General features: G+C 51.6%; 1 protein-coding gene and 1 non-coding gene across 32 annotated transcripts in view; both read right to left on the reverse strand.

Moving 5' to 3' along the window:
• Nucleotides 1-12,106, reverse strand: part of Chd3 (chromodomain helicase DNA binding protein 3) — a 26,435-nt gene continuing 14,329 nt past the window's right edge. For 7 of the 31 annotated variants that reach the window (XM_087571860.1, XM_087571855.1, XM_087571852.1 and 4 more), the window contains exons 21-40: nt 11,183-11,300; nt 10,872-10,996; nt 10,465-10,696; nt 10,017-10,183; nt 9,394-9,571; nt 8,950-9,015; nt 7,891-7,976; nt 7,594-7,727; nt 6,905-7,049; nt 6,574-6,736; nt 5,955-6,076; nt 5,708-5,843; nt 5,498-5,599; nt 5,176-5,307; nt 4,488-4,596; nt 3,755-3,887; nt 3,266-3,507; nt 2,193-2,356; nt 1,865-1,991; nt 1-1,192 (exon numbers count right to left, since the gene is read on the reverse strand). In XM_087571860.1, the coding sequence (XP_087427986.1) occupies nt 946-1,192; nt 1,865-1,991; nt 2,193-2,356; nt 3,266-3,507; nt 3,755-3,887; nt 4,488-4,596; nt 5,176-5,307; nt 5,498-5,599; nt 5,708-5,843; nt 5,955-6,076; nt 6,574-6,736; nt 6,905-7,049; nt 7,594-7,727; nt 7,891-7,976; nt 8,950-9,015; nt 9,394-9,571; nt 10,017-10,183; nt 10,465-10,696; nt 10,872-10,996; nt 11,183-11,300 (2,928 nt within the window). In that variant the 3' untranslated portion in view covers nt 1-945. The remainder of the gene's footprint in view (nt 1,193-1,864; nt 1,992-2,192; nt 2,357-3,265; nt 3,508-3,754; nt 3,888-4,487; nt 4,597-5,175; nt 5,308-5,497; nt 5,600-5,707; nt 5,844-5,954; nt 6,077-6,573; nt 6,737-6,904; nt 7,050-7,593; nt 7,728-7,890; nt 7,977-8,949; nt 9,016-9,393; nt 9,572-10,016; nt 10,184-10,464; nt 10,697-10,871; nt 10,997-11,182; nt 11,301-12,106) is intronic. The other 24 variants (XM_087571867.1, XM_087571870.1, NM_001419921.1 and 21 more) reach the window with 10 other exon arrangements.
• LOC148002930 (small Cajal body-specific RNA 21) lies at nt 7,331-7,470 on the reverse strand. The gene has a single exon (XR_015632490.1).

The raw sequence follows: 12,106 nt of genomic DNA on the forward strand, positions 1-12,106 counted from the left end.
GAAAGGAAAGTATAATTTATATGTACAACCAATAACCTGATACAGAAGAAGGGATTGGGACAGACCAGGAGCGGGAGCAAAGAGACTGGGAAAGGGGCAGCAAGGAGGATATGGGGGTTCCCCATGCAAACTGCCACTCCCTGGCCCCTCCTTAGAGGGGGAATGTGCCCGAATCTCCCTAGCCTGTTATCCACTGGGTTGCTCTGGTCCCAAGGCAAGGCAGGCTCCTGACTGGGCCCCTGGCCTGACCTACTCAAATTTAGTCTGTATTCAGGCCTTGAGGAGGGAGGATTTAGTCCCCCAGAAACCTGAGCCCCAGAGTGGGGGTCTGCCCCATATCTGGCCCTCTGTATTCTCTCCCACCCTTTCTAGGTCACCTAGAACAGGTTGGGGAGCTCCTCTTTGGCTTGAGGGAGTATCACCCAACCATTACTGTGGGGGTGGTCCTTGGTCCCTGGGGAGAAGAACAGTTCCTACTGCAGGATGCTGGCACACAGGAGGTAACTGAGCCAGGAGCAGCAATCCGCTCCCTTCCTTGTAGCTTTTACCCACCCTTTGGGAGAGGGAGGGAAAGTGCCATGCAGCCCCGCCCTCCTCCTCCTCCTGCTATTTTCATCTTTGTAATGAGGTTCCCCTCCTCTCTGAAGATCTCACAAAAGTTCCTAAAGGGCAGCAAGGCTAATCCCCCACTTTGGCAGGAGGTGGAGGTGATGCTGCAGGAAAGGCCTGGGAGGCCCCACCTCCTTCCTCCCGGATACTCATTTGTTGGGAAGCTGTATATTTGGTGGTGGGGCATCCGGGTACTTGGAAGACCCTGCTAACCATCTCCCACCCAGACCTCTTCACACCAGCACAGTCTTCAAGTTTGGTGGGAAAGGTGTGTGGAGGCGGAGAGAGATAGGGGTCCTTCTTGAAGGGAGGCATTATAGAGGGGCAAAAGGGCTCCTAGCCCAGTGGTGGCCCAAGGGGTGGGGAAGGTGGAGGGTTGGCAGCAGGCCCCAAGGCCTGAGATGTGGGTCGGCTCCGGGGTCGGGGCCTAGGTGAAGGGCAGGCCTGGGATCCAGTCAGTCGTCTATACAAATCACCTCCCCTGCTCGGGGCTCCTTCCGATCCAGCCCCAGCCCGTCTGACACCAACGCCCCCACCATTTCCTTCTCTTTCTTCACCAGCACTGGAGGGCCGTTGGTGGTGGCTGTTTGGGAGGACAGGTAAGAAAAAGTCAGTCCTCACATTCCACACATCACTCTCTGATAACCTATCCTTACTGCTAAGTCACTTTCCGCCACTTCTGACTTTTCTTATAAATGTAGAAAGATTAGACGTAACACCACCTTCCTTAGATTCCTCTTGTACAATGATGTGACAGGTCTGACTCTCTAGCCTTTCTGAGTTCACATTCTTTTCCCCTTGAGGAAAGCAGGTAGAGGAAGCTCATGTGGGAGATACGAAATCCTGTGATGGGTAAGGCTTTTGGTTTTTGGTTTTTTGAAACGGGGTTTTCTTACACGGCCCTGGCTGTCCTGTTTGTGCCTCTCAATTGCCGGGATTAACTGTGTGCACAACCACACCCAGCTGGCTTCCTTTTGGAAATAGCACCTCACACAAGCCCAGGCTAACCTCTAGACTCTCAGGAACCCTGCCTCAGCCTCCTGATTGAGGTTGACATGGGAATAGAAGAGGGGGGCGGGGGGCGGGGGGAAGCAAAGGGAATGGATAGAACAAGCCCAGAACAACTCTTCCTAAAACACTGGACACTTACAAGAAAGAGAGACAAGGAAGAGAGAAAAGCAGGACAAGGAAGTCAAGCAGGGATGGAGTTTGGTCAAAGTGAGGGAGAAGCAAGGAGTCAGAAGCACCATCTAACCTGTGATGAAGGACCCTGCTGGCATCTGGCTGTAATTGGCGCCTGCGGCGGCCAGGGCCCCTACGGGTGCGGCGCTGAAGGCTGCCCCGTACCCCGGAGGTGTGGCGTAAGGACCCGGGGGAAAGGCCTGGATTAGGAGAGCAAACTGGGGTTAGGTAGTCCACAGTCTGGAGAGGAAAAAAATCAAGCTCCAGAATTACCAGGCAGAGAGACTCAAGATGCAGACTGTTGGGAGCAGGCTGTTTATATGTGTAGGATTCTGATGCAGTGCTTGTGTATATGTACAAGGGGCACTGACAGGAAAATGAGCTAGGGAAAAGAGGGTTACCGGTGTGGGGTGAGGCTCCGTGCCCTTGCTGGCCAGTCGGCTGAGGATGCTGCGCTCGGACATCTGAAGGCGGGCTGCGATGGGGGGTATTCGGGACAGCGTGGCTGGCAGGCGGGTCACATCTGCCTTCATGTCGCTCAGCAACTCCTCCAGCTGGTTCAGAACTGGGGCCCGGGCCACAGAGAGAGAAGGGCAAGAGAAAGGTAGAGAGAGAGATGGAGCCAGAAAAAGGGACAGTCAGATGGACAAGTACAGTCAGAAAGAGAGGACACAGACATCAAAGGACCACAGGCCAAGGACCAAATGGCAGAGATTAGACAGAAGAGTGGTTCAGAGGAAAGCAACAGACCAGATACCACACAGAACAGATGGAGTAAAGACAAAGACAGAGTATGGGGAAGAGGTAAGGGAAAGACATTGAAAGACATGGGGTCGGGGTTGTCAGAACATCCCGTACTAGAAAAGGGAGGCTTAGGGGTCAGGATGATGGGGAGGAAATAGGAGGCATAGGGCAGTATGATTTAGGGACTCAGTTTTAATACATGATGGGGAGGGGGTTAAAGAGTCAGCATTCTGTAGAAGGACCTAAGGTTGGCAGAAGTCAGGTGCTACACCAGGCTCTGTTAGGGGGTTAGGATGGCTCTGGGACCTAACCCATAGTTATCAAGGTAGGAGGATATGGGCGAAAAGGCTGGGGGTCAAAAGCAAGCTTCATGGGGTCTGCCCAGAGGTAGATGGGCAGTCGTTTTCACTTCATGGGGTGAAGGAGATACAAAGAAAGTGACCTGTGGGTCAGAGCTAAGGACACACACACACACCAAGGCTATCAGGATCATGGCAGGTGCAACCTGTGGTCCCACTCACAGGGATCAGGTCCCACTTTATGAGGTGACTGGTACCCTACTGGTCACTGCTGTGAACCATATCAGGTATGGGCTTAGACAAGGGGTAAAGCTAAACCCCAAAAGGGTCAGAAGTGGGGTTAGAGGTCAGAGGGCAGTGGTTCAGAGGGTAGAGGGGTAAGGGGGCAGAGGGTGTGGGAAAGTTTTTAAGGGTGCGGGGTGAAGACTTACGCAGCGTTGTGGGCCCTCCCCCGCGCGGGGCCACCGCGGCCCTTACCCTTGTGCAGGACAGCGTTGGCTGGCTTGTTCCCTGCCAGCGACTCCTTGGAGAGGTGCTGGTGGCTCTCGGCTAGGCACTCGGCCTCGGCAAAGCGGGCGTGGAGGGCCATGGCGGGGTGCGCCGGCTCCTGTGACAGGTTCAGGTAGGCCGCCCGCCGCAGCTGCTCCTCGATCACCAGCGCCTGCTCCAGGAGCTAAGGGAACAGGATAGGGGTAAAGGCAGGTGAGTAGAAGGACTAACCTAGCACTAGAGAGCTACTCTGTCCCTGTTGCCCTGGAAACTCCAGCTGCACAGTGTGTGAGCCAGACCACAGTTCCCATCCATAGGTCCACTGGGTCTTAGCCACAGTGTTACCTCAGGTCTCGTGATGATACCATTCCTTCCAGCCCACGCTGAGCAAGGCCCTTCTTCACCCCACTTCTCTTCTTTCTCATCCTCACCTTGAACCTCCGGGCCAGGAATTTATTTTTCATCTCCAGGAAGTTCCCCTTATTGGCTTCCGTTTTAAATGGTTCATTAATAATGGCAAACTGAGCATCGTTCTGGATGTCTTGCCACCGGGCATAGCCATGGCTGCCAACAGAGCAAAGGAACTATCAAGGAATTTAACTGAATGGATGTGACTGTGAACATTTCTTATTGGCCAGATGTCCCCAGAATGTGGCACAAGCTTCCCCCGCCTGAGTGTGGACCCTTCTTCTCTGTAGTTCCCCTCTGCCCTGGCTAGTTTTTCTCAACCCGACAGAAGTTAGAATTATCTGGGAAGATGAACATCAGTGGAGAAAATTACTCCATAAGGTCGGGCTGTAGACAAACCTATGGGGCATTTTCTTAATCAATGATTGATGGGGGAGGGCCTAGACCACTGCAGGTGGTGCCCTCCCTGGGCTGGTGGTCCTGGGTTCTATAAGAAAGCAGGCTGAGCAAGCCACAGGGAGCAAGCCAGTAAGCAGCACCCCTCCATGGCCTCCGCATCAGCTCCTGCCTCCAGCCTCCTGCCTCTGTTCCTGCCCTAACTTCCCTGGAAGACGTGCTACAAATTGTAAGAAGAAATAAACCCTTTCCTCCCCAAGTTTCTTTCAGCCATGGTGTTTATCAAGCAGCAGAAACCCCACGGCACCTTCTCTCCTAGCTGAGAGACCCTTTGTGATCTTGCACATATGCAAAGGATACAGGACAATGCCAGCTAGAAGCCAGTAGTCATGTCTCCGGTGCCAGATCTCATTGAGTTTCCCCGAGGAAATAGCTGCTCTTTCCTCATTCTGCCACAGTGTGTGCAGCTCTGCAAAGAACAGAACGAATGCATCAGGTTTGTGGTCTGCATCACCCTGGGAACGTACACATGGAAATCTGAGTAAGGACAGAGTATTAAAGGCTCCTTAAGAGCTGTACGAGGGGCTGGAGGGTAGCTCAGTGCTTAGAAGCACTTGTCACTCATTCGAAGGACCAGACTTCAGGTCACAGCTCCAACAGGTAGCTCACAACCATCTGTCACTCCACTTACAGGGGATATACAGTACCATCTTCTGACCTCTAAAGGTACTGTACACATATGGTGCATACACATGCATGCAGGCAAACACTCATAACACATAAAATAAATCTGAAAAAATTAAATTACAAAAAGGCGAGAAACATTAAGTTAGGAAGTAAGGAGTAGAGTTAATTATGAACAGGCTCACGTTAAGATTAAGGCAAGAGAACTGTGTTAGAGACCAATGGGAGTTTGGTAGTAACTTAGGACTGTCGAGGCTCACTGTCAGCATGCACCAGTTCATTGAAAGTGTGTGGAATTAAATGGAGCAGGCAGCCTCAGACACAGTGACACAGTGAGGAGCAGGTAACAGACAACCTCCCACACCTGTGAAACCACCATCAGCAATGTTGAACATGAATCTTGGCTTCTCCACCTTCTCCTCACGGCGCCCATTGGGCCGTGGCTCATCCCGAGGAGGCCCAAGTCGAAGCTCCCGATCTGCTTTTACATCTTCTGCTAGGCCAAAGAGTGCAAAGCTCACACCTCAGGACTGCCTCCTTCTAAGTCCCAAGACTATTTAGTGCATCAACCGTACCGGCTCTCCCAACAGCTACCCACCCAAGACCCAGGCATCTGTCCCCAGATTCCAAGCCTCCCCAGATACCCAGATACCAGGACTTGGGTGTCCAGTCCTTCTGCCCATTACCTCTCTTGCCCAAATCCCCTGTCTCCCCCTCTGTCCTCTCCCTGTGTTCCTGTCCATCCAATGGCTTCTCCTCCCCCCTTTCTCCTGGCGTTGGCTCTGAGGCTGTGGGAAGAGTCAGAAGATGTGAAGACAGCTGTTACTTTCACCCCAGGTCCCGAAGAGTCAACTCCAAAACCCAAATCCCCATCACTGGTAGGACAATACACCCACCAGACTTTTCCCTGTCTCCTCGGTACCCAGGTTCAGGCTCTATCTCTCCAGGTACCCCTGGTGCATCATCCTCTAACAGAATCTTCCTATGTTCTAGCCGTTCTCCAAGTGATGGGGCAGGGCTGGGAGAATCAATCTAGTGGAGGACAGAGAGTCAAGTGAGCTAGAGAGTTCCTAGGCACTTTGTTGCCAAGATCCCTCCAAACCTTCCACTCCATCTCCTCAGAGAGAACAGGTGAACACACACCTCTGTCTCCATCTTTTCTCCCACTTTGCTGCTCTTCTCTGGCTTCTCTTCCGGGTTCTCAGTGTCATCCTTCTCCAGCAGTGTCCTTACACCATCTCCCTTCTCACTTGGAGCCGGAGTAGCTGTGGGTGAAGGCACAGTACTATGGTTTGAATATGGCTTAAGTGTTCTCTAAAGGGTCACTTGTTGAAATTTTATGCCCAGTGTAAAGTCACAGAACGGTAGAAATGGTAGTCGACTACAGTGTTAACAGGTGGGGCTTAAAGGAGATAATCAGGACCAGATAAGGTCATGGGGTGAGACCCCACAGTTGAATCCTGGTGGCTCTTAAGGGAGAGGGGAGAATAGACATGCATTCTCTGCATTTCACCATGTGATAATCCTGCATGACCCAGGATTCTGCCAGCAAGAAGGTTATCCCCAGATGCAGCTACTGACCTCAAACCTCCAAAACCATGAGCCCAAATAAACCCATGACCTCTACAAAGTTGTCCAGCTTCATGAATCCCATTGTAATCACACAAACAGCCCCATGAGAAGGGAAAAGCAGGTTTTTCCACCCTGACATCTGGCCCCCCCTCACTCACCTCTCCCTGCCCTAATCCAGACTCCCAATTACCAGGTTTAGAGGTGCAAGGACTGTTGGTTGTAGAAGCCTCAGGAGTGGTGGGAGACGTTTTGGTTGGAGAGGAGGCTCTGGAAGAGCGTTTGGAGTCAGCACTGGGGTCAGGCATCAGCTCTGGCATTGACCAGCGTCCATTGATATGCTCAAACTCTTGCACCTGGGAAGGAGTTTCCAGGGACAAGGGTCAGTTCCTGGCACTGGTCCCATAGGAAGCTCCAGTTTCCTCTATATCACCCCAGCTTGAACTAGAACTAAGAGATGAAGGACAGAAGGAGGACAGAGACTAAACAGTTGGCCTGATGCTGGAATGAGGAAGGACCAATACCTTCTTCTTGACGAGAGACATGACTCCAATGCGGGTCAACACCTGCTGGCGACTCAGCCCCTCCCGAGGGACCCCATCCGCAAAGGTTTCAGAGCCATCTGCCCCAGGCTCGCACAGATGGCGCATGAACAAAGACACATAGGCCCTGAAAAGCATGGGGTGACAGGAGGGTTGCAAGGACTCAGGAGGAGCTCAGATACAGCTGATGCAGAGTTCACTAACACCTGAACTTCAACTCTCTGGTGCTTCCAAGACTCCAGCCCTGGGCCTCTCCGTCACACCAGTCCTTCCCATCCTGACTCATTTGCTGGCCCCCATCAGCTCCCTCATTGCACCTCCCGAGACTTGGCACTTTGTTCCTCGGCCCCATCAGTCAGCGTTTCATCCTGTTCACCAGCTCCTCCTGCCATGTTACCATGGCCAAGTAAATGTGAAGCCAGGCTAGCCTGGGTGAGGCTCCTTCTTCAAACCCCTCTCCCATAGGGGAGGAGGCCTGGCCCCTTTATTCTAGGCTCTGCTGAGGGGAAGTGGGGTAGGCTGAGTCCACCTCCCAGGAAATAGAGCCTGGACATCAGGGGAGAGGTGGTGATCAGCTGAGTAAGGTCACATCATATGGTAGCCAAGAGGAAGAAAGGAATGTCCAAAGCTCTTAGCCCTATTCAATTCATCTGCAAGTCACCCACACTCACTTGAACTCCTTCTCCGTTTTGCCCCTCAGGTCTCTCACTAGCCACTGTGTGGTGAAAGCATCTTGTGGCGGCATCCCCCAGCGCATCACAGCATTAAGGAAAGCCTTCCGCTGCCGGGTATTGAATCCCAATACCTGAAGGTGGGTCGAAGAGGCAGGGCCATGAATGATTAGGAGCCTGAAGTCCTTTCTATCGCTGGTGGCCCAGTCCTCAATTCCCACTGAATCCCCATCCCCTAACCCCCCACCCCCATTTTCTCCTTAGAGATCATGCAAAGTGCCTGGGCCAAAGTCTCACTTCAATGTTGCCCCCGACTCGAGCCAGCAATGGAGGCAGCGGCTTGTCCTTCTCATTTCGAAGCTGCCTCTTTGACTGTCGACGCCCTAAGGGTAAGGGTGACACTGATTAGTGGAGAAACCACCTCCTCTAAGCCCTTGGTCTTCCTTATATCCATCTCCATAATACACAAAACACAGGGCTAGCCTGTGTCACATTCACCTCTAATTCTTTTAAGCATGTTGTCAGTGCTACCAACCTACTAAGGCTAAAAGAAGCCATATTTAAAAACTAATAACATCAGCTGACAGACAAGGTTACTCATGATTTTCCTGTTTGGTTTCTGGGTATGTGTGTTTGTGCTCAGATGAGGTTGTGTTGGCCAGGCCACCACCTCTGGACTTGGGCCATGCTGTCTAACCTTCCTAGCGGCTGGGCCTGCATGTATGCAGCATTGCACCTCAACGCCTGTCTTGACTGAGGGCATCAGCTACCACATGGCCATATGCTCCAAATTCAACAAGGGAGAGGCCACGGACACACTTCCCTCCAGTGTGCAACCTTCTGTTTTCCTGCTGAAGCAGCTGGCTTGCCTGCCTGCCTTCCTTTCTCTCTCTCTCTCTCTCTCTCTCTCTCTCTCTCTCTCTCTCTCTCTCTCTCTCTTTCTTAATGTTAGGTGCAGACTGGCTGTGTTGTTAGCATGCCTCAAACTCACAATCCTCCTGCTTTCTATGTATTGACATTAAAAGTGTGTGCTACCACATTCCCACCCCAAAGAAAGCATTTTTATTGCATAAAATAGGGGGTCAGGGGCTGGAGAAATGGATCAGCAGTTAAGAGCCCAGGGTCCGATTTCCAGCACCCACACAGTGGCTCCCAATCATCTATAACTCCGGTTTCGGTGGATCTGATGCCCTCTTCTAGCCTCTGCAGGTATCAGGCATGAGGTCATACACAGATATACATGCAGGTAAAACAATACACATAAAAATAAAAATAAATAAATCTTCAAATAGTGGACTTAAAGAAAGTTAGAAAGTGAAGTGAGAGAGCGGAAACAGAAAGTCAAGAAGACACCACCTTCAGGACGCTCATCGAAGTCTTCATCCTCCTCCTCGGACCCCACTGAGTATTCTGACTGGTTATCTGTTCGGGGCAGAGAGGGTTCGATGGTAAGCAGTAACCATACTGGGGTCCTCTCAACTTGGATTCTTGTCTTGGACATTTCTCCACCTCTACCCTGCCCTTGGTCCTACTGCAGACTCTGGGCCATATATCCTGAACCATCCTTAGCCTCTGGGTAGCACATACTTTACCACTGTGACTCCTGTCAAAGCTACTCTAACCATGTGTGCTCACGGGATCCCTCTGTAGTCCCTAGTTAAATCCCCAGGGATCCATCTGGCCTTAGAAAAGTTCCTCCTGATCCATCCCAATCACCCAGCCTTCCCTTTTTCCACAGCCCCAGCCCCAAAGGTCTATCCATGTCTTCTCCCCATCTGTGCGTCAAGACGCAGCCCGCACCTTGGTCCTCCTGGGCAGCGTCATTGTAGTTGACCTGCTTTCGGACTCGCTTCCCCTTGCCTAGGTTCCGGGCGAGGTCTTCCTGCTGCTGCTCATAGTGGTGTCGCAGTAGCTTCTCCCAGTAGTCAGGGTCCACATTCTCCTCCTGCTTGATGATCTCTCGCTCGATCTCCTCAATCTGAAGGGCAGAGTGAAGGCTGGTAGCCTCCTTCCTCACTCCTCCCACAGCTGCATCCCAATCCCTGTCACCTGTGCTGGTCAAATCCTGCCTGATGCTTTCGGACCCAGCATCTAGTTTCTGGACACTGCACATTCTTCCTACCAACTCCTCCTTGCAGTGTAAACATCTCCTCACTCCCCTTATCCACCCGACAGACTCAGAAGCCGTGTTCTGTGACTGCAAGAACTTTCCGTGCCTAGGTGTCTTTCCAAGCCCAGTCTCATCTATCAAAATGAGAAATTGTTTGAGGTACACTGTTGCTTTTTGGTGGGGACCAAGTTGAGAGAATAAATCAAAAATATGAGTACAAGAGAATAGTCCTACTTCAAAATTTAGTAAAGGGCATGGATTTCCCTTCACAAAAGGCCTTGAAGAGACAGGGTGTGGCCCCCAAGCCTCTCACCTTGTCTTCCTCCCGCACAACATATTGTGCCACCTTGAAGGAGCTGAGGTATTCGTTCATGTTCTGCACGTCTGTGTCATCGGTCGCATCCTGGTTTCGGTCTAGCAGTCGAGCAATGGCTTCATTGTCATAGTGGATCACACTGCTATCCTCCTCCTTATTCTCTCCTGGTAGAGACAGGGACAGAAGAAGACCAGAGGTGTTGGCCAGAAGCTGGGGAACAGTTTAGCCAGGACGGGTGGGATGCTTCTCCTTGGGCCCTAGAAGAAATGCCCGCTCCCTGAGGGCTCGCATCTAGTGTCTTTTGCTTTGTTTCTTTGGGTGGCTGACCCTTCTCTCAGGACTACTAGAAAGAAAATATTTGTCCTTTACTGGCTGAGAGAAGTTAGGTTTTTTGGAGGTGGGGGGTTCCCAGGGACTACCTTTAGGGAGCTGTAGACGTTCTTACCCTCATTTTCATCTTTGAATAGCTCCTCGGTGCCAAATTTGAGGATGTCATCCAACTCCTGCTTGGACATGGAACCAGCCTTGGAGCCCAGGCCTGGCCGCACGACCAGGTGTGTCAGCATCATCTTTCTCTTAGCCACCTGTGTGATTCGCTCTTCTACCGAGGCTCGGGTCACAAACCGGTAAATCATCACTTTGTTGGCCTGGCCAATCCGATGGGCTCTGCTGAAGGCCTACAGAGGCAGGAGGAAATGGATGTCAGCCAGGAGAGTGACAGAGAGAAGCTGACACAGGGTCAGGAAAGGGAAGGCCTTCTCTCTAAGACCAATCCCTGAGCAGGTCAACGTTCTTCCTGAATCCATGCCATGTAGCTGAATGTTACAGGGGGTGTAGGATGCACGTTCCTACCTGGATGTCATTATGGGGGTTCCAATCAGAATCGAAAATGATGACAGTGTCAGCAGTGGCCAGGTTGATGCCCAGTCCACCAGCCCGGGTGGACAGGAGGAAGCAGAATTGTTGGGCTCCAGGAGCTAGGACATGAGAAGAGGCCAAGTTTACCTAACTGGCTGCTAATGCTCTGACTATAAACCACGACATCCCAACTCCCAGTGTAAGTTAAGTTGCCAGCTTCCCCTCACCATCCCCCATCCTAAGACATGGCAGATGTTCCCAGGCCTTCTGTGTCCATAGATAGCAAGCACAGATTTCCTCCTCACCATTAAAGCGATCGATGGCCTCCTGCCTAAGGGCGCCCGTGATGCCACCATCAATGCGCTCATACTTGTACCCTTCGTAGTCTAGGAAGTCTTCCAGAAGGTCTAACATTTTGGTCATCTACAAGGGGACAGCAGGAGTCCAGAAGATGCAACAGGAGCTCAGGCCCAGTTCCTGAAAGCAACCCTTTACCACAACAACCCCAAGCCTCATACCTCAACACAGCCACCCAGCTGCACACTACACGTTCCCATGTCTACTCACTCCACCTATCCCCTGCCCTCATGTTCTATCTCAAAGTCTTTTAATGTAAGATCGTTTCTTATAAGGCACAGGTTCTCTGAGACCCATGAAAAGGCTCCAGAGAAACCTATGTAAATACTTTGAAAGTCACATAAAACGGGTGTGTGATTTTCTCCAAAATGGAGGTATACCTTTCATCAAAACCCTAAAAGGCCTGTGGTCTCTACTGCATTCACCCACGAGGCTGGTAACTGGTCCTAGTCTCTTCTTAGGAACAAGGATGAGATCCTGGGATGAGCCAGCCATGCCAGGCCTTTTATTTTTAAAGACAAGGTCTCACTGCATCAGCCGAGCTGGCCTGGAACTTGCTATGTGCAGGCTGAATTAAAGGGATGCACTACCACACCCGGCCCAGACCTTCGATACTTTTGTTTGTCCAGTGTTAGGGATCTAATCCACAGCTTCATGCAAGCAAAGGAAGTGTCCAGCATTAAACGATCTGCTCTCTGCTCCTTGAATACACTGTCTCTCTATGTTTAGACTGGCTTTGGCCTCAGCATTCCAACTTCAGGGACTGTAAGGCTAAGCCACTGAATCAAGGCAAGCTATGGGCAGGATCTCGGCCTTTCAGAGTAGAGTAGCCACAGGAATGAGGACAGGGACTGAAGTCTGAGCGGCAAATG

Source organism: Rattus norvegicus, chromosome 10 (genome assembly GCF_021556685.1).
Source record: "Rattus norvegicus strain SHRSP/BbbUtx chromosome 10, alternate assembly SHRSP_T2T, whole genome shotgun sequence".
Taxonomy (NCBI): domain Eukaryota; kingdom Metazoa; phylum Chordata; class Mammalia; order Rodentia; family Muridae; genus Rattus; species Rattus norvegicus.